At 47.2% G+C, this 21,873-nt stretch overlaps 1 protein-coding gene across 4 annotated transcripts in view; it reads right to left on the bottom strand.

Moving 5' to 3' along the window:
• The window catches only part of SAMHD1 (SAM and HD domain containing deoxynucleoside triphosphate triphosphohydrolase 1), a 1,667,622-nt gene that overhangs the window by 454,773 nt on the left and 1,190,976 nt on the right, over positions 1 to 21,873 (bottom strand). For all 4 annotated transcript variants that reach the window (XM_085618924.1, XM_085618923.1, XM_085618925.1 and 1 more), the window contains one exon: positions 1,628 to 1,767. In XM_085618924.1, coding sequence (XP_085475050.1) covers positions 1,628 to 1,767 — 140 coding nt within the window. The remainder of the gene's footprint in view (positions 1 to 1,627; positions 1,768 to 21,873) is intronic.

Below are 21,873 nucleotides of genomic sequence, written 5' to 3'. Positions count from 1 at the left end.
ACAGCGGACTTGCAAAGTTGGAAACGATGCCTGGTTAAGACCCCCCGGCTGCCACATTACACGCCAGTGGGGCCATTGGTGGGCTTGCCCCACGATAATCCTCAGACAATATTTTTGGCAGAGCAATTAACACCATGGTTGGAGGTGGAAACGGTGGGGGATTGATACCAGAAGAAGACACTAACACCCTTTGAGGAGCTGGTGGAGGGATATGGTCTCCCACCGGGGCAATTTTTACAATATGAGGCGTTAACCTGAACCTTTGGGAAATTGTGGGGAGGGGGCCGGGAGGAACCGGAGACTCACCCGGTGCTCCATTCATTACTTACATTGGGATTGGCAGGCCACCATGTATCGCTGACAGAGGCCACTTTGGTCCTTTTATAGAAATTATGGGAGCGCTGGGGGTACGGCCTTGGGAAGGGAGCTGACTGACTCGGAATGGCGTCGAACCTTGTCCTCCCATAAAGGGGTCTTTGGTAATACTAGACTGAAATACATTCAGTTTAATTACGTGCACATGACGTACATGACACCGCACAGGATACAGGTGACCTTCGACAAGTGAGATGCGTGTAGTAATCGTTTTGTTTTGCATCCACTACCTCAGTCCCACATCACAGACCTTCTACAAGGATGTCTACATTTCCTTGGGTTACAACTTCCCCTGCCTCATAAATCCTCAACTGAGATGTCTACATAAATTCTTGGCCTCTGCACACCACAACCCCCCATTTCTTTAATCAAAATATATTCTTTCCAAAGGTTTTCCTGCATTTTACCCAAACCAGTGAGGTTTGACTATCACCACTTCAGAGTCGAAACCATAGATACTCTACTGAGGTGTCTTCCATAATTATTAGAATGCACCTCCATCACTTTGAATAGCATACCATGGTCCCTTTACTCGGCTGTCTGTTAAGTCCTTGTGTGGGCAAGCACCACCTATGGGTTGTGAACGACAGACCCTCTACTGGTGTGCTTGAGAAGTTCACTGGGGTGTGCATTCATGGTGTATGGATGGAACCCACGTACCCTTAATTCAAGGGTCTTTGAGTTGTACCTCAACTGCTTCAGTGCGAGCACCAGAGACCTTACACAGAAGCATCTGAATTTACTTTGTTAAACCAGCATTGCTTTTGGGTGGATCCCGACAGTCCCCTAATGCATCTGTTGTAATTCTTCAGGTACTACCCCTTTCCCCTCCTGGCTGCACTCTAGAAGCCTTTTACTGCAGTATGCCGAGATCTTGCTGCCACTGCTTTTTATGTATGTTGATTGTTAGAGTGCACTTATCACCCGTGAGTGTATCCAGGTATTCATTCTGGAAGGCCTTGACACACCTTCCACAATAGTCACCTCTGTATTGTCTGCAGTACTCCTGGAATCTTCAAGTGATCCCATTGTGCCGCATACTGTAGTTACTAGACTTTAGGCCTTATCACGGATAACTCTCAGGGACCAATGTCCTATTGATGTCAACAAACCAAGCCAGTTACACTGATCCACCCATACTAATTCAACATAATATTTAATGTTGATAATTGAAAAAGTTAACTTTTGAATGCTAAGCAATAAACTCTCTTCTCATACTTACGTAAAATAACTAAAAGAACCATCCACTTACTTGTTCAATCTTGATTTCTGATCTGGGATGAGTTTGCCCCACATATTTATAAAGTTGGCGGCGCTCAATATTTTGCAAAATACCTCGGGCCTCAGACAAATTTGGATCACTAGAATGCAGGATTTGTTGAAAAATGTTATCTGCAAAAGAGAATGACAGACGTCCACTGTAATGAACTAGGCAAAGCAAGCTTTCACAAAGAACAAAAAGATTGTAATGGCTATTACCATAACCCAAAATGAATAGTGTAGGTGATAAAATGTGTTATTACCCTAAGGTACTCCAATTATCAAACTCAAAAGTATGCAAGGGCATGTTAGAAAAGCACATATGAACAAGTTACTTCCCTCTGGTTACACCGTTTCTGGTATAGAGTCTAACTGCAGATTCCTCACCTTGTGGATTTCCCCTAGTTGCCAAACTGGAAGTAGAAACTTTAAAGCAATTCGCTGACACATTGACAGGTGGTGTTTTGTGGTGCCCCGTTGAGTCTGTTGGTTCCAGGTATGACTGATCCACTGTAAGACTGCCACCGCTGCACACTTATGTCAGTTTCTTTCTGATCTCCATCAGCGCTGTAAAACAGCCAATGTATTCAGGTGTGAAGATGTTTCAGATTTGGTTCTTAGTAATGGATCATGTGAGTCCATTCCACATAAAGGAGAGAAAAGGCTTTCTGTGAGGAATCTGCAGTTAAATAGTCCACACCAGAAAAGGCGTTACCAGAAGAGACTTCTAGCTGCAGATTCCCAACCTTGTGAATTATTACCAAAGCAGTGCCTCTTCCAATGGTGGATCCGTGGAATGACTTAGAACAGACAGATCTCACAAAGTGCCCATCCAGCCAGACATAGTTATCCAGGTAGTAGTGCTTTGTGCATGTATAAAAAAAAAAAAAATAGAGGGATGCTCACAGTGGTGGCAGCCTTTGCCCTACTGGAGGGAGCACATAATACTTCTGGTGGGTGCTTCTGAGCTAACCCACAGCAGATCTTTATGTACAGGACAATCCATCGCAAGCGTAGCACTTTTCTTTTTTTGCTCTGGTGAAGCCAACGAAAAACTATTCATCTTGCCAATATTCTCTGGTTTGGTCAAAGTAAAAACTAAGAACCCTCTTCAAGTCATGTCAGTGAAGCCCTTTCTCCTTCTTAGTGGGGTGAGGTGGAGCATAGAAGGTCAGCAGAATAATGGATTGCCCTATGTGGAAGGTTGTAACCACCTTAGGTAGAAAAGCTGCATTTGTCAGGAGTACTAGTTTGTCTGCAAAAGACAAAGTGTATGATTGTTTGACACACAAGGCCTGAAGTTTACTCACTCTCCTAGCAGACGTGATTGGAACAAGGAACACCGTCTTGATGATCAAGAGGCGCAAGGGGCAACTGTGAATAGGTATGAATGACATGTGCATCAGATAAGCAAGAACCAAATTAAGGTCCCACTGCAGCACCACAAAGAGTCTTGGTGAGTCCCTTTAAAAAACAAATCACAATGGGTGACTTAAAGAGGAATTGCTGATCCAGTAATCGTAAGAAAGACAAAAGGGTTGACAAATAATTTTAACTGTGGCCACAGCCAAGTCTTGCTGGGCCAATGAAAGACAAAATAGAAGGATAACTGAAAAAACTTGCTTGGATGTGTTGAACTTGACAACTGGAAGACCAGACAATAAATGTTTCCAAGCACCCTGAACATATAGACTTAATGGAGGGAAGTCTGGCTGCCAAAATGACACCTACCACATCGGAAGGAACATTAAAAGCCATAAACTTTCACTGCAAAATCTCCACGCATGGAGGTGTACATTGTGCAAGATCAGGTTCAGGATCCGGACATCGGCTGCAACAAAAGGGTCTCCCTTATGCTCATGGTGAGGAACCTTCGGTTAGACAGTGTCTCTACCAGAAAGATATTTACTGAAGTTAAGTAACTTTTCCTTTTGAGAAAGACTTCTAGCTGCAGATTCCTCAACTTTGGAATAGATACCAAAGCAGTACGAAGGGGAGGGGGAAGAATGGACAAACAAAATCCTGAAGGACAGAGTGGGCAAAATGCCCCTCCCAGCGGTCCAGGCAGTGGTGCTTTGTGAACATATGGAGGGATGCCCACGTACCTGCCTGACAGATGTCTACAACACGTACTCTGCATGCTAATGCAGTGGTAGGAACTTCAGCCCTAAAGGGGTGGGGTCGCAGACCTTCTGGAAGCTGCTTTTTGCCAATGTGTAGCAGATTTTAATACAGAGCGTGATCCAGCGCAAGCTGGTATGCTTTTGCACAGCCTTGCCTGTCTTCACTCTTGCAAACCCCACTATGATCTAACTTTCCACCCGGTGGTCTTTGGTGTGATCAATATAACTCAGCACTAACTGCGGGTCCAAGTAATAAAGTCTCTCCTTCCTCCTTAGAGAGGTGAAAAGGAGCATAGCTAGCCATCAGAGTAATGGTTTGGCTGATATGGAGCGGCGTCACAGCTTACCGAAGAAAGGATGCTCTGGTACAAAGAACGAGCTTGTCTGGGGAAAAAGGTGGATACTCCAGAATATGGAGCTGGGCATCAACTGGAGACAAGAGGCCTCTGATCTCCACCTGTCCCAAGTGTCCGCTGTAGCTCAGAAACGACTCAGTCACTGCTGTCAGCTCTGGGTGAGGAAGAAAGAGGGGTCTGCCAATGAGCCAACCGTGGTTCAGTAACCAGAATTGCAGATCCTTTGCAGTCTCCTCGAAAATATAGACCAGTATGGATAGTTTCCCTTAATGTTGAACCCAATGGGACTGAAGAAGCCTGCATATGCCACTTGGTGTGCTCGACCAGCAGGAGGCCATCAGTACTGGCAGCCAGAGAGACAGCCTCACTGAAATCCAGGACCGAGGTTGAAAGATCGAGATCATAGCCGGAACGTCGTGGACTCTCTTCCTTGGGGAAAATGCACAAAATGGAACCATGTCCAGGACAGCTCCAATAAAATAAAGTGTCTGAGAAGCAATCAGGTGTCACTTCGGTTTATAGTGAACCTCATAGACGAAAGGAGGTTTGCTGTAGCCTGGAGGTGGTTTACAACTGCCTTCAACAGCCAGTCATCGAGGCAGGGGAAGACTGGAACCCCCAACCTCCAAAGCTGTGCAGCTACCACTGCCATCACTTTTGAGAACACCCATGGGGGCACTGGTCAGGCTAAACGGGAGCACAGCAAACTGGAAATGTTCCTTGCCCACCATAAACCTCAAATACAACCGGCAGGACGAAAATATAGAAATAGGTATCCTGCAGGTCCAAAGCTGCCATCCAGTCTCCAAGAAGATTGAAGGTAGACCAAACCAAGGCAAGGGTTAGGATCTTAAATTTCCCATTCCGGAGGAAAGGGTTGAGATGGTACAGATTTAGGATCGGCTGGAGGCCTCTGTCCTTCTTGGGAACCATAAAGTAGCAGTGATAACAAAAACATCCTACTTCTGACCCTAGCACCTTCTTGATAGTCCTTTTGGTCATAAAGGCTTGCACTTTTTGCCACAAAAAAGAGATCTGGTCCTCCATCAGATGTTGGGTGGGTGATGGAAGGTGTGTCAGGGAAAAAAGGGAGAGCATAACCTTTTATGACAATGTGCAGGTCCTGTAGCCTCTTGCCACCTCGGATGGAAATTGTGGATTCTGCCCCTACCAGGTGGTCGTGGTCCTGCAACGACACTACAAGGGTTTTGTGGGAGGGACTGAGGGAGGGTGGCGGGGACGAGGCCTTTGCAGCACACTGACCTTGGCCGCAGGATGGTGGGCACCTCAGTATCTTCTGTGAAAAGGCCGAGTCCCTTGCTTTGGCCGGATCGACTGACGATAGGGAATGCCTTGGCCAAAACCTCCAAAGTAACAATGGAATTGTTTGGTCTGGGTAGAAAGACCCAGAGAGTGACTGATAACCCTACTCTTATTGAACCACTCAGGGGCAGAGTTAGCCTCGTCCCCAAACTGGCGAGTCCCATCAAAGGGCAAGTCCATCAAGAAGGACTGGGCGTTGCCCGAGAACCCTGCTGCTCGTCACCACACATGGTGACGAATTGCAACTGTGGTGCCCATGGCACTTCAAATGAATTCGGTGATGTCCAACCCACAATGAAACATGAACTTGGTTGCATCACAACCATATTGGAACGCCTGCAAAGACTTGTGCACTAAATCCCAAAGAGCACGAGTGTAACATCCCAATAAGCAGGAGGCATTAATGAAATGCATGGTCAAACTGGCAGGAGGAAAAGAGACACTTTCCAAAGGTCTCTACCTGTTTGGATTCCTTGTTTGTAGGAGTGGTTGGGAAGATATTGGGGTTGGACCAGCTGGTGGAGACCTACACCGCAGGGATCTCAGGAGAAGGGTGCTGAGACCAAAACGCCGGGTCACTGGGAGCCGGCCAATGGCACCAAGCGATCTGTCAGTTGACCAGTGGGCTAGTGCAAGGCTTGGCACAAGCCTCAAGAACAGTATCTGTGAGGGCATCATTGAAGGGCAGGATGGGCTCAAAAGTGGTCTAACCTTGTTGGAGTAACTAAGTGAAAAGATTTTTTTTTACCTCCATGATTGAGAGCTTGAGGACTTTGGCTGCCCTACACATGACAATAGTGTTCGAGGCAGACACTTTTGTGGTGGAATCTAGGGGGAGAAAAGAGCTGTCTCAGGCAAGTCCTCATACCAATTTGTCTGCGTATAGTGTTGAGCAGACTCGTTCCCTGTGTTATAGTTATCTGAATCCATGCCAAAGGGAGAATGTAAGGAATTGTGCCTTCCTTAGGGAGATCGAGGCTAGCCACCGCCACCTCTGTTTCAATCTGCTGTGAGGTCAATTGTCATCAACTCGATGGCAGAGAGGACTGCCTCTCTGGGAAGAGAGGTTGGTCGCGGCAGTGCAGTGCCCGGCCCTGAGGTGGGAGCAGGCGCCGAGGCTCAGAGAGTCCAAATGGCGCCCATTGGGATACCACCTGCAGTAACCCAGGTGGAAGACCCCTCTCCTGTTTAGGGTCCGAAGGCATGCCAGTGGGAGTCAGCAGAGATTCAAAGAGGAGGAGTATAGCGGTGCAGTACATTTCAATTCTGACACAGCATGACTGAAGACCAAGGAAATTTGGGTAATGCTGAATCGAGTGCTAAGTTAGCCAACATATGGTGTGTGTAAGCAACAGTTGGCGCTTCCCCCGTACTAAGTCAGGGGGGTAAGAATGGCAGAAAGTAGCCAAAATCCATTTGGCCTCTTTGTACTTAACCGAAGACTAAAAAGTGATGAATAACTACCTCAGGAGTGGCTCAGTGGACTACGGAAAGGGACCAGGACTGGGCCTACAACTTGAAATGTTATTTTTGTGTTTAGCGACAGAGTTTAACCTTGTGCTCCCTGATGCCTTTGTGATTCATCGCTGCGCAGTCTCCGCAGGTCTTGGAGTTATGTTATGTAGATCTGTAGAGCGCACTATCACCTGGGAGGGTATCCTGGCGCTGAGCAGTTGTGAGTTTAGGACCAACTAGGGCCCAGCGGGACTACTGGAAAAGCCAGTTCTTCAGCTTCTTGCGAAATTCAAGGAGTGAGAAGCAGGCTTTTATGTGCAGCGGCAGGTTGTTCCATGCTTTAAGAGCATTACAGAAATCTCAACTGCCGGATCTGGTTTTCTGTTTGCATGGGATTTGTGGAAGTAGGAGTCGGGACGGGAGATGTCCGAAAGGTTTATGAAAACAGATGCTATTGTTGATGGTTGCTAGGCCAGTGGTATGCAGTGCCTTAAAAGTGTGTGTGAGGAGTTTGAATTGTGCCTGTTAGTGAATGGAGAGCTAGTGGAGCTCCTTCAAGTGATGTGTGACAGGAGTGCAGTGTGGGAGGTTAAGAGTGATTCTGGCCGCCGAGTTCTGAATGGTCTGCAGCCTTTTGGTGAATTTATTGTTGATACCTGCATAGCGGGTGCTTCCGTAGTCCAGCTTGCTTGTGACCAGAGCATGCATGATGGTTTTTCGGGTGCTGATTGGGAGCTATTTGATAATCTTCCTCAGCATCTTCAGGGTATGGAATCATGAAGCAGTAACAGCACTGACTTGGACGGTCATGTCTACTTTGCTGTTGATGAAGATCCCAAGGTTTTTGGTGTAGGTGGGTGTTGGTCATAGCTTTGTTGGCCAACAGGTGAAGTCCCATTGTGATGTGCTCTTCCCGTAGATCATAATTTTGATTATGTCGATGTTCAGCTTAGGTAGTAGGTCTGCATCCAGTAGACAATTTGAGTCATGCAGGCACTGAACTTGATGCCGGTACTGGGCATCTGGTCTGGTCTGTGGGAATGAGTTGTTCGTCAGCGTAGGAAAGGATGCTGATATCGTGAGAGTGCATGATGCTTGCTAGAAGGATCATGTATGAGTTGAAGAAGTTCAGGTTCAGGGAGATCCTTGTGGAACTCTGCAGATACGGTTCCAGGAGTTACAGGTGTAGGGTGCCAGGCTGACTGACTGGATCATTCTAGACAGGAAGGTGAAGATCCTTCGGACTGCCTGTCCTTGGATTCAGATGTCATGTAGGCATGGAATGAGGATGGGGTGCGATGCTGCGGAGAGGTCCAGGAGGATGAGGGCCGTGTCTCCTCTGTCCAGAGTCAATGTAATGTCATCTTTGGCAGCAATGAGGACAAATTATGTGCTATGGTTGGGTCTGAAACCAGACTTAGTGGTGTCAAGGAGTTGGTGGTCGCTGAGGTATTCGGTAAGGTGTCTGTTAATTATTTTCTTTAAGACCTTGTCAGGGAATAGTAGTAGGGAGATTAGTCTTTATTCGGCAAACGCTGAAGGTCCGCAAGGAGTTTCTTCAGCTGAGTGTTTCCAAGCATGCGGGAAGGTCGTAGAAGAAGTGGAGCATTCAGCATGGGTTTGACCATGGCGCTGATGGGTTGCAGTCTTCTGGAGTAGGCATGGTGGGAGTAGGAGCTCGATGGGGCCCCTTAGTTGATGGACATCATGGCGGCAGTGGTTTCTTCTGGTATGATGACAGGCCATGTGGTTAGCAATGGTTCTTTAGATCAGATTGGGAGGCGTTTGGCCAGGTCTATCAGGTCTGGTTGCGGGCTGAAGTTGCTGTAAATGGTGGTACTTTTGTTGCTGAATAATTGAGAAAAATTGTTGCAGAGGTCCTGTGAGTGAGTGTTCGAGTTGGAGGGTGCTGATGGTGAGGTGAAATCTTTCACAATGGAACAGATTTATTTGCTTCTGTTGGTGCTGGCATCGATGTGGTCCACCGGAGCGGCAGATTTGGTGGGCGCTGATCATTTGGTGGTAGCATCTCAGATCAGATTTGAATGTGCTACTATCTGCATTGGCCTCTCTCATTCTCCATTTGTGCTCCACTGGCATTTCTTCAGTCTGAGTTCTTCGGTGTACCAACTGGCCTTGGGTCTGGATCTTGTTGTATTGTTATACTTGAGGGGGGTCCAGGGAGTTGGCGCAAGAGGTGATCCATTTATTGAAATTTGTGAAGGTTTTGGGGAGGCTGATGCTTTGTTTGAGTTGGAGGGTGTTGAAAGCACCATTCCATTCCATGTCAGTGATGCTGTTCCAGTTTTGGCAGGCTAGTCTGGAAATTGTGTGTGCGTTGGTTCAGGACGGGGATGGGAATCTTCACAAGGGTGTGGTCTGTCCAGGGAACTCTTGTGGGCTCGTTGACGTGGATGTTGTAGAAGTTGGCAATAATAGGGTGCAGGAGGTATGCAGCAAAGTGAGTGGGTCCCTCTACTCGTTGGATAAGGCGCAGACTACAAAGAACTTCAATGAGTGCTCTTAAGTTGTGGTTGGCGTGCTGTTCCAGGTGGAAGTAACGGCTCTGTATTGTGGTAATTTTGAAGTAGATAGTTTTGACATTGGTGTTGAGCAAATATCGAACAGACAAATCCCTCTTTCTAGATTCTTAATATTTCTTTCTCTTAACCAGGAATGGTTGTTCTAAAGGACTTTCACCAGCTAGGAATGCCTAGTGGCAAGCTTCATCACTGAGCCCTCATCCAGATACCCTGCGTATCTGGGCAGACTCTACCTTGACCCTCAAAAGAGCACTTTTAAGAAAAAGGGATCTAAGAATGCCAGGATACCCCTAATACTATTTTATTCAGACGTCCTTTGGCAAGGTTTAGAAAAACAGTGCAATGCTTTTAAGAGTTTATTAATCAAGCATCTGCAGGTCAGGCTTTAAGCAGACACGGGTTTAGGACTGGGCAAAGAGTTCTGTCTTTTCTTTTCTATAAGGAAATAAAATGAGAACACTCCTGTTCCTCTCACTGCCAGTGGAATATCCTTTATGGCTCTTTCGATAGAAGCAATAATGGTTCCTCCTAGAGACTCGGAAGGTGGTATTTGTTGATTCTGTAGTTCCTTGGAAGGTTACAGAGTGGTAGAACAATGGTGGGATCCTGAGAACCCATTATTCAATGGTTACTTCTTGCTAGTGATAAGGAAGCAACCAGTGAATGCCCATTCGACCCCCCTAATGAGTGATTTTGGGGAGAGAATTGTTGTCGCTTTCTATTTGAAGAGACAGCTCAAATAAATGCCGAAGCTCCGAGGCTTGAAGTGGCAAGAAAAGGTACCTTTGTTGTGCTGTGGACTTTCACACACCTGGTGAGCTTGTTCTTGCTGTTGCCAAACTGCAAAACGTCTCTGTTCCAAGGTTTAAGTGCTACGAATTTTTTTTATAGAAGGCCCTTTGATGTTGCAAGGCTCCCTTGGACTTAGCAGATTCTGGATCTTTTACATTTTCTTCAGAATCGCACAAACATTGCCATATTACGTTTTATTGCATTATATAAGGTGTCATATATTGTTCATATACAGATTGCCACCATCATAATTCCGCTCAATGGAGTTCACTAAGAATTATAGAGTAGACCAATAGTGTGAAATCCAATTAAGCATGTGGAACTATTGCTTAAGCATAACCAGGCACACATTTGAAGCAAATCAGAATATTGGTAAATGATACTCTTCAGAAAAAACATTACGATGCTTGCAATCTATATACGGACAATATATAAGGCAATATGTTTTCAGACACCATGTATATGGCAATAAATGTTTATTTTTTCAATTGCTTAAGAATTGTGGGCAAACTGGTGTCTCACGCATAGTTACAAGGCTCATGACATTATTTATCACGTTTAAGCAATTTATATCTTTTTTGCAATGATGCAAGCTGTTATGAGCTAATAGGCTTCACTGTGAAGTGATCATTATGTGCAAGGTTCCTTAAGTCTTTTCACTGTGTTTATACATGTTTGAAACCTCTTTTAAAGTGATATGGGGCACTTTCACTTGTATTCATGGCTTTGACAAAGACCGGCAGGTCCAAACGTGTCAGCAGCATAAGACTGGTGTGGATTATCCTTCGCGGAGAGCGGGCCTTTACTTGCGTTGCAGCGTGAGAGAATTCCTGATTTTAAGTGGGATTGGAGATTGGGCAGTAGCTGTTAGGATCTTTGGGGCACATGCATCAAAGGTTTTGGCGAGCGCAAACGGTGCAATTTGCAAAAATCGTCCGTTTGCACCCACAAAAAAGCCTTTTGCGATGTATTAAAGTGTTAGGCACTCGCAATTTAAGAAATCGCAATTATGATTACATTTAAGGAATTGCAATTTGTGATTCCTTAAATGCAATGCTAGAAGCACTTAGAAATAGCGAATTCACTATTTGGGGCCACAAAATACAGAGAAATTACTCTGGTCTTTATTTTGCAAAAACCTTGAAAAATGTACTAAAGTGCATTTTTCAAGGTTTCAGGTTACACACACACATGCCCTTGGGCCATGTGTGTGTGCAACATGGGTGCACATCACAATTTCAGGGGTGCAACAGGGTGTCATTTTGACACTCGCAAATTGCGCATGCAATGTCCCATTCATTCCAATTAAGGAATGTATAGGAATCCCTATTTTTATAGCGATTCCTACATGCATAGGCTTTTACGAGTCCTTAATTGTGATTACTTAATAATCGCAATTAAGGACTTGCAAAATCCTACCTTGATGCATGTGCCTGTTACTGATTGGCATTGTTTTTTTTAATATAGGGATAACCTGGCCACATTTTAGACAATTTGGTATGGAGCCTTGTGTTAGGGAGGCATTGATGATCTGGGTCCACTGGGAGTGTTTAATCTCTTAGAGGAAGTTGGACGGTAAGAGGTCAATGAAGTGGTTAGTGTGTATCAGGGAAGATACCATTTTTAAGATGTCAGATTCGTGGAGGGTCTTGAAGACGGATCGGAAGGCATTGTGTTTGGGTATGAAGGAGTGGCTTTCAGAGTGTTTTCCTTGAGGTATGGGCAAGTGAGGCAGAAGGGCTTTGATGGATAAGAGCTTCATGGCGTTTGAGATCACTGTCGATAAAATTCATTTTCTCGATGAAGAAGGACACAAATACATTGCAACTAGATGGAGTTGACTTTTCAGATGAGAGGAGAATTAAATTTCTTATTTGTTTGATTTTTGACAATTTTAAAGGTTTTCCTTCTTTGTTTCAGTAGACTGAGGTTGGTCTTACAAGGTGAAAGTCTCCATGTCCTGTCCGCTGATTGTGGCTGCAATTGAGCCATGGGTTAGATCTGGGCTTTTTTCATTTGTTTAGGACAATGGTGTCCATGACATGGAGTTGCTATAGTGGTCAGTGAGGTCGTGCGAGTCTGAGATGTTAGTGGAGGAAGATAGCATGTTGCTGCTGAGAGCAGGCAATATGAGAGTGTTGAGATTTCTAATTTCTCAGACTCAGCATTTGGCTTTCACTGTTTGTCCTTTGGAGAGAACTACCCTTTCTGATATAAAAAACATGTTGCAGTGGTGGTGTGTCCAGTCACATGGTAGGATAGATTAAATGTTGATGGTGTTTTCCTTTGCTATTAGGTCTAATGTGGCCCCCATTGTTATACGTTGGGCTGAGGCATTCTTGAAGCAAATTGAAGTTGTGAAAGAAGGATTTGAAGTTATTCACCACAAGTCATTTTTGTCATTCCAATTGATATTGAAATTGGCAAGAAAAATCTGCCTGTTGTATGATCCTTTGCTGGTGATGACCTCCATGATTTGTTCCATGAATGTGTAATTATTATCAGGAGGGTGGGAGATCATGGGCAGTGTACATAATTTGCTGTCCGTTGTTAAGATATTGATTCCCAGATATTCGCAGGACAGTGATCGAGTCTGACTTTGTTTTATTGAGAGATTGATGTGAGAAGTTGGCCTGGTATATGATGTTCACTAATTAAAGAGACCACCTTGTACCATGCCAAGCAACCCTTATGGTGTGGTTGTAAGTCAACCTTTTCGGACCAGCTGCCCTAGTGGTAGCGTAGGCTAAGCAGTCTTTGAGGCTAAACTCGTTTAGGCGTGTTAAGCAAGCTGTTTTACCATATGTAACCCCCCTTTATACCAATGAAAGGACACCACACAGATATATATTCAAAATATATATGTATTTATTACTCAAAGTATCCCCTAGACTCTTTATGAGCACAGGAGCACAAATCGTTAAACAAGAAAGTATTACAATATACGAAAGTTGCACTTTATATGGATAGGCCCTGGTGGCCGCTCAAACCATATACTAAAATAGTGGTATAAGTACCACAAACAGGAAGGGGAGAAGGCCTAGGGCCTCTAGAATCGCTGGGCCTACAAGGAGCTAACTTTAGTTAGTGACCAGGAGGTCCACGGGTCGCGTGTGCAGTGAGGAAAGTTACACGCGGGCGCCCATAGGTTTTCAATGGGTGCGTAATTGTTCAAAAGTTACTGCTAGAAGGGTCTTCTGATTGGACTACGAATTCAAGACTTCAATCCTAGACATTAGAGATGTTACTCTACACTTGTGCACCGGAGTGCCAGCTTTACCTCACCCACAGGAAGCGGGTGCATAGGGCTCGAAGCGCGTCGGGTTTCGTCTATCTGTTCAATGGAGCCTGATGACAAAGATGCTGCAGGCGGTCGGTCCAGAAGAGATGCGGTGGATCCAAGGATGGATCGGAAGTGTAGAAGACCTGTAAGCAGAGGGGACAGTGTTCACAGTCACTAGCCAGTGACCGGCGTGGCACCAGGTAGGTACCAGGCGATGTCGGGTGCAAACAGGTGAAGAGATGTAGCTTGTCTCTGCAGCCACGTGGTCCCTGAAGGTCGACGACGTCCAGGAGTCGGTTCAGGAGCTGTCCCACGCAGGCTCTCGCTGTCGGCGACTCAGAAGAAGCAAACAAGCCTTGGCAAAAGCAGGAGTCGCAGGAAGTGAAGAAAGCTTTTAGCTCTGACCAGCAAGGTCAGAGGGGCTGCTCCTTTGGAGGGAAGCAGGGGCCAGTCTGGAGCAACCAGACCAGCGTCGTAGTTTTTCAAGATGGTCGCCAAGATGGCCACTAGTCAACGGACCAGTAACCGGTTAGGCGCGTCGAGTCGCGAAGTGCAGAGGGGCCCCACGCAGATCGTGGAGATGCTGGAGGGCTCACCTTTGATGCAGATGCTGCTCGGATGTTGGGCTTCTCAGGACCCAAAGCACAACTTGGAGGGAGCCTCTGTTGTCGCGCTTTCAGCTAGTCGAGTGTCTTCCAAGATGGCTGGCTCCACGGGTCTCGGTGCCTCCACGGGTTCCTTCTTTTCAGGGACTGTGGATCGGGCGGTGAGAGGTCTGGAGGTCCAGTCCTTGTTGGTCTCTGGGCTCGGGCTCCGGCGGCGGCAAAGCAGACGTCGATTCGCTGGATGGTGCTTGCGTTAGCAAGATGGTCACTCCCTGACCATAGGGGAGATTTCCTTCAGTCTTCTGTGCAGCAGAACGTCGAAGTTCCCGTCTTCTTCTTAGTTACAAGTTGATTCCAGGATGTCTAAAGTCTTTGGACACAACTCCTACCTTTAAGCGGATTCTAGGGGCCGGACTACCTGCTAGGTCCCTCCCTAAGGGTGGGACCAGGAAGGGGGGTGGTTACACCCCCAATCCTTTGTTCAGCTCGCCCCAGGTCTGGGGCTGGTGTGCCCCAGGACCGGATTGAACTGGCATATGCACCGAGGCTCCTTGTGAGCCTCAGGCATGTCTGTTTCCTTTCAAGCCCTACCTGACCAATACACAAAATCCTGTCTGGGGTGGTGCTCGCACCTCCCCTGGCAGGAAACCCTTTGTCCACGTCTCCCAAGCTGGAAGGACTCCCATCAGCAGGAGGGCAGACTTGTGTCTGTGGTGGCAGCGTCCATTTTGTGGAGCTGAGGCTATGTCTGATTTTACCCGGGTTTCAGGTTCTGTACATGTCGTGTCCCTCTAGGAGGGTGGAATGCTAACCCCGTCGCCAGAATTGGTGAGGGGTTAGTATTCCAATTCGTATCACACCTTACTCGACAGGTTTAGATAAAGCCAAACCAAAGATAGCATTTAACCGCGAGGTTCATAATGCACTTAAGAGTATATGGTATGGCGATATCTGGAAACGGTAGAAGGAAGTTGTTCCGACTACTGCAGACAGGCTCAGCTCATGCCAGAGCACCATCTCACATGGAACCAAGCACTCTGCCTTCAGGATTGTTAAGGCCTGCCATAGGAGTGACTTATAGGTTAACATGTGTCCCATTTAAGGTTAGGTATAGGCATACTACACCTAAGTAAGAGGTGGATACACCAACTTACCCCAGCTGAGTGATCAGCCAGTTGTGTCAAATTGCTAGGCCAGGCCAGGGGTGGCACAATACATGCTTCAGCCCCTGGTAGGCCTCAGATACACCAATGCCCTGAGTACCTAGGGTACACTAGTACAGGGGCTCACAGGGTGATCCAGTTCCAATGGGTCATGCACCTAAAGTGCATAGTGTCAATTTAGCAGAGAGAACAGCAGGCTGGGGGTCTGATTGGCAGGCCCACAGCCTCAATACGTCGAAAACCAGTGAAGCAAAAAGCAAAAATTTGGGGTGACCATAGGATAGCAGACCCTACTCTCCTACACAACCCCCCCCCCCCAAACGCAGGGACATTAAACTAGCCTGGACCAGTCGTGTCTTTAATGTCCTAAGTGGAAGTACCTGGAGAGACCATCTGCATTCCCATGGTCTGTACCTGGCCGGTGCTCCACTGTAAAGTCCATCCCCTGTAGGGAAATGGACCACCTAAGCAGTTTGGGGTTTTCACCCTTCATCTGATTTAGCCACAAGAGGGGCTTATGGTTGGTCTGAATCTTGAAGTGAGTGCCAAATAAGCATGGCCTCAGCTTCTTCAGGGCCCACACCACAGCAAAGGCCTCCCTCTCAATAGCTGACCAATTCTTCTCTCTGGGGGTCAACCTTCTGCTAATAAAAGCAATGGGTTGGTCTTGACCATCTACATTAAGTTGTGACAGCACAGCTCCCACACCCAACTCAGAAGCATCTGTTTGGACAATAAACTCTTTGGAGTAGTCAGGACTTTTCAGGATAGGTGCAGAGCACATGGCCTTCTTCAGGTCATCAAATGCCTTTTGACAGCTTACTGTCCACTGAACCTTTTTGGGCATCTTTTTGGATGTCAGATCATTAAGAGGAGTCACAATGGACCCATAGTTCTTAACAAACTTCCTGTAGTACCCAGTCAAGCCCAAGAAAGCTCGGACTTGAGTCTGGGTGGTGGGAGGAGACCAGTCCTTGATGGATTGTATCTTACTCTCCAGTGGTTGAACTTGGCCTCCACCTACGAGGTGGCCCAAGTACACAACCTTACTCTGCCCTATTTGGCACTTAGTAGCCTTGATAGTGAGGCCTGCCTTTTGCAGAGCCGCAAGTACCTTCTTCGGGTGGATCAGGTGATCCTCCTAGGTGGAGCTAAAGACAGCAATGTCATCAAGATATGCTGCACAAAAGTCATCCAACCCAGTAAGGACTTGATTCACCAACCTTTGGAAGGTGGCAGGTGCATTTTTCAGACCAAAGGGCACCACCACAAATTGGTGGTGCCCTCCTGGGGTTGAAAATGCTGTTTTGGCCTTGGACTCCTCAGCTAGCCTGATTTGCCAATAGCCAGCTGTCAAATCAAATGTGCTCAAAAACTTAGCAGAAGCCAGTTTATCTATGAGCTCATCTGCCCTTGGAATAGGATGTGCGTCTGTCCTAGTGACAGCAATGAGTCCTCTGTAATCCACACAGAACCTCATCTCTCTCTTGCCATCTTTGGTGTGAGGTTTGGGGACCAGAACCACTGGGCTAGCCCAGGGGCTCTCTGAGGGCTCAATGACACCCAACTCCAGCATCTTTTGTACCTCAGTCTTTATACAGTCCCTGACATGGTCAGGTTGCCTGTAAAGTTTGTTCTTCACAGGAAGACTGTCACCGGTGTCCACCACATGGGTACACCAGTCAGTTTGACTAGGTATCAGTGAGAACATATGCTGAAATGATTGTAGAACTTGTCTACATTCAATTTGCTGATGCTCAGTGAGGTTGCCTCCAAGGGTCACTCCTTCAACTGAACCATCTTCAGGGTTCTGAGACAACAGGTCTGGGAGAGGGTCACTCTCTTCCTCCTGTCCCTCGTCTGTAGCCATGAGCAAGCCCATGTCTGCCCTGTCAACATATGCTTTTAACCTGTTAACATGGAGTACCCTGTGGGGACTCCTGGGAGTGCCTAGGTCCACCAAGTAGGTAACCTCTCCCTTCTTTTCCAGGATTGTATGGGGTCCAGACCATTTGTCTTGGAGTGCTGCTGGGGCTACTGGCTCCAACACCCATACCTTCTGTCCTGGCTGAAACTCAACCAAGACAGCCTTTTGGTCATGCCAAGCTTTCTGGAAGACCTGGCTTGCCTCAAGGTTTTTAGATGCCTTCTCCATGTACTCAGCCATCCGGGAGCGGAGACCAAGTACATAGTCCACTATGTCTTGCTTAGGCTTTTTGAGAGATAACTCCCATCCTTCCCTCACCAGACATAGGGGTCCTCTTACAGGGTGCCCAAATACCAATTCAAAGGGGCTGTAGCCAACTCCTTTTTGTGGGACCTCTCTGAAAGCAAACAGAAGGCAGGGTAGAAGGATGTCCCATCTTCGCCTGAGCTTTTCAGGTAATCCTTTGATCATACCCTTTAGGGTCTTGTTGACTCTCTCAACAAGCCCATTGCATTGTGGCTGATAAGGAGTGGTGAACTTGTAGTTGACACCACATTCCTTCCACATAGCTGTCAAGTATCCTGACATGAAGTTGGCACCTCTGTCAGAAACTACCTCCTTAGGAAACCCCACTCTGGAGAAGACTCCCAGTAAGGCCCTGGCCACAACAGGAGCTGTTGTGGTCCTAAGGGGAATTGCCTCTGGATACCTGGTGGCATGATCCACTACCACCAGTATACATCTGTGCCCAGATGCAGTGGGGGGATCCATGGGACCCACAATATCAATCCCCACTCTTTCAAAGGGAACCCCCACCACAGGTAGTGGTATTAGGGGGGCCTTTGTTGTGCCACCTGATTTGCCACTGGCTTGGCAGGTTACACAGGAGCGACAAAACTCCTTGGTATCTTCATTCATGTGAGGCCAGTGAAAGTGAGGGACAAGCCTGTCCCAAGTCTTGTTCTGGCCTAAGTGTCCTGCTAGAGGAATATCATGGGCCAAGGTAAGAAGGAAGCCCCTAAATTGCAGAGGTATAACCAACCTCCTGGTTGCACCAGGTTTTGGGTCTCTAGCCTCTGAATAAAGGAGCCCATCATCCCAATACACTTTATGGGTACCATGAGCATTCCCAGCAGCCTCAGCAGCAGCCAGCTGTCTGAGGGGTTCAAGAGATGGACAGGATAACTGAGCCTGCCCCAAGTCAGCCCTAGAAGATCCCCCTGTCCCCAGAAACTCAACCTGGTCAGGTTCAAGCTCTTCAGGGACAGTTCCTTCAGGGTTCTCGAGATCATCCTCCTGGGAAGACTGATCATCACTTGGAGGCAGGGGGGAAAGCACAGCCTTAACCCTCCTGTTCTTCTTCTTGGAATGTGCTTGGTCCATTGTTCCAGGATCCAAGACCTGAGGTTCAGTAAGGCACTTTTTGGCCTGTGACCTGGTCACAGCAAGGACATGTGGTGATATACCTAACATCTCTGCATGCGTCCTGTACTCCACTTCTGACCATAGAGAACTCTCTAGGTCATTGCCCAACAAACATTCTACTGGGAGGTCTGCACTAACCACAACCCTTTTGAGGCCAGTTACCCCTCCCCACGAGAAGTTAACAATAGCCACACTATGGGAAGTAGTGGTATTGCTGGCATTGGTCACCAGGTAATTTTCACCTGGTATGTACTGTCCAGGATCCACAAAGCCTGGTGTCACCATAGTGACACTGGCACATGTGTCCCTGTAGGCTTGAGCCACTATTGTATTGATCAAAGGAGTCTGTCTGTACTTGCCCAGATTACTGGGGCTCACAGTCAGGGACAAATCCATGTCCCCATCACAGATCAAGACTGCCTGATTAAGGGTTCTGTCTAGGTCAGAATCTCCTTCAGTTCCCATAGTGATTCCCACTACACCCTTTGTCTGGTGACCAACACTGCTAACAGTACTACTGGGAGCAGGTGCCTTAGGGGCAACAGTGTTGGGGGCTCCACCCTTCTTACAATCACTAGTCCAGTGAGTTGTATTCTTGCAAGACTTGCACCAGGGTTTCTTTGGACCTTCTTTCTTCTTTCCTTTAGATTGTTGGGACCCACCCTCATTAGTACTAGTTTGGGGCCCTGTTGAAGTCTTCTGGTCTTTGGATTTCTGGTCATTACCCTTTTGGTCTGTTTTCTTCTGATCACCCCCTTGGCCCTGGTTCTGGTTCTTTTGCTTAACCCTGGTTCTGACCCATTTGTCTGCCTTCTTTCCCAATTCTTGGTGAGAGGTCAGATCCGAGTCAACCAAGTGTTGATGCAGTTGCTGGTTTTGACAGTTATTTAAAATCTGTTCTCTCAACATCAAATTGTACAATCCTGTATAATCTGAAACCTTACTTCCCAGCAACCAACCCTCCAAAGCCTTAGTGGCACATTCAACATATTCAGACCAGTCCTGAGTCTGTGCCTTCTGGGTATCTCTGAACATTAACCTGTACTGCTCAGTGGTTAAGCCTAACCCATCAACCAGGACACTCTTCAGGGCTCTGTAGTTTCTGACATCCTCCTATCTAACAGTGAGGAGTCTATCTCTGCCTCTACCTTCAAAGGAGAGCCATAAGATTGCTGCCCACTGGTCCTCAGGAACCTGCTGTACTTTGCAGGCTCTCTCAAGAGCAGTCATCCATTTGTGGATATCATCCCCACTTTTGTAGGGGGGCACAACCTTGGACAGGTTCCTATTATCAAAGACCCTATCTTTGTCCCTCGGGACAATGCTGCCACCAGTGGGTATAGACCCACTCTCTCTAGGCTGCCTAGCCTTGTTCAGTTTCTCTTCCATCAGGGCTACTTCTAGCTCTTGTTTCCTGATCCTCAGCTGAGCTTCCTGCATTCTGGCCTCATGCTCCCTCCTCTGAGAGCTGGTCATCCTTCTTCTGGACTGACCCTGAGAGCCTCTAGAGGCATGAGAGGCATTAGAGTCACCTGAGTGATTCCTCTGTCTCCCAAACCCCTGGTTAAGTCCACTGGGGAAACTCGATGGGGGGAACCCATTGTCATTCCCAAATAGTCTTAAGTTAGCTGGGCCAAGTATAACACCTGGCACTGGGCTATTTCTCCCATCAGAATCACTACTATTATCAGACTCATCCCTCTTGTCATTCTCGTCCCTATGCTGATCCTCATCCTCTGTAGTCTGATTCTCACCTAAGGGGTGACTGTTAGGAAGGGGTGCTTCAGTAGCATCTTCAGAAGGAGGGCCTCCTGTTCCAGTCCCTGAGGGGCCTAACTGGGAGGCTTTCTTGAGAGCTCTCTGATCTTCATCAGTTTGCAAGAGTTCTCTGAGTTCAGCAGAGGTAGGGTTATTGGGCTGTTGAAGGCCCCTAGAACTAGCCAACTGCCTGAGCTCGTTCTGGTTTAGGGTAGCAAAGATGGATGGTGCCCTCTGGGGGTCACTCTCGACAGAGATGGGTACCTTGGACCCCTCTGCCCCAGCCATTGCTCTTAAGTGTGGGTGGAAGTGTTGCAACTACCTACACTTGGGTTTTCCTACTAAACCTATCTAGTAGTTGTAGTCAGGGTGTGCTACTCCCTTTTCTCTACAACAACTAAGTTCAGTAGAACTTAAGTATATAACTAACTTGTTTTATATGTACCTAAAGGTACCTGTATGATCTTTCAATTGGTAACAAAGAGATTACAGAGGTAAAACAACAGCAAGCTCAAATCCCAACCAATGCTCACCAATGTGAGAAGTTGGCCTGGTATATGATGTTCACTAATTAAAGTGACCACCTTGAACCATGCCAAGCAACCCTTATGGTGATGTTGTAAGTCAACCTTTTCGGACCAGCTGCCCTAGTGGTAGCGTAGGCTAAGCAGTCTTTGAGGCTAAACTCGTTTAGGCGTGTTAAGCAAGCTGTTTTACCATATGTAACCCCCCTTTATACCAATGAAAGGACACCACACAGATATATATTCAAAATATATATGTATTTATTACTCAAAGTATCCCCTAGACTCTTTATGAGCACAGGAGCACAAATCGAAAGTATTACAATATACGAAAGTTGCACTTTATATGGATAGGCCCTGGTGGCCGCTCAAACCATATACTAAAATAGTGGTATAAGTACCACGAACAGGAAGGGGAGAAGGCCTAGGGCCTCTAGAATCGCTGGGCCTACAAAGAGCTAACTTTAGTTAGTGACCAGGAGGTCCCCGGGGTGCGTGTGCAGTGAGGAAAGTTACACGCGGCCGGACTACCTGCTAGGTCCCTCCCTAAGGGTGGGACCAGGAAGGGGGGTGGTTACACCCCCAATCCTTTGTCCAGCTCGCCCCAGGTCTGGGGCTGGTGTGCCCCAGGACCGGATTGAACTGGCATATGCACCGAGGCTCCTTGTGAGCCTCAGGCATATCTATTTCCTTTCAAGCCCTACCTGATCAATACACAAAATCCTGTCTGGGGTGGTGCTCGCACCTCCCCTGGCAGGAAACCCTTTGTCCACGTCTCCCAAGCTGGAAGGACTCCCAGCAGCAGGAGGGCAGACTTGTGTCTGTGGTGGCAGCGTCCATTTTGTGGAGCTGAGGCTATGTCTGATTTTACCCGGGTTTCAGGTTCTGTACATGTCGTGTCCCTCTAGGAGGGTGGAATGCTAACCCCGTCGCCAGAATTGGCAAGGGGTTAGTATTCCAA

Source organism: Triturus cristatus, chromosome 7, assembly GCF_964204655.1.
Source record: "Triturus cristatus chromosome 7, aTriCri1.1, whole genome shotgun sequence".
NCBI lineage: Eukaryota > Metazoa > Chordata > Amphibia > Caudata > Salamandridae > Triturus > Triturus cristatus.
Note: the sequence above shows the minus strand (reverse complement) of the source record. Positions and strands in the feature narration are given on the sequence as shown.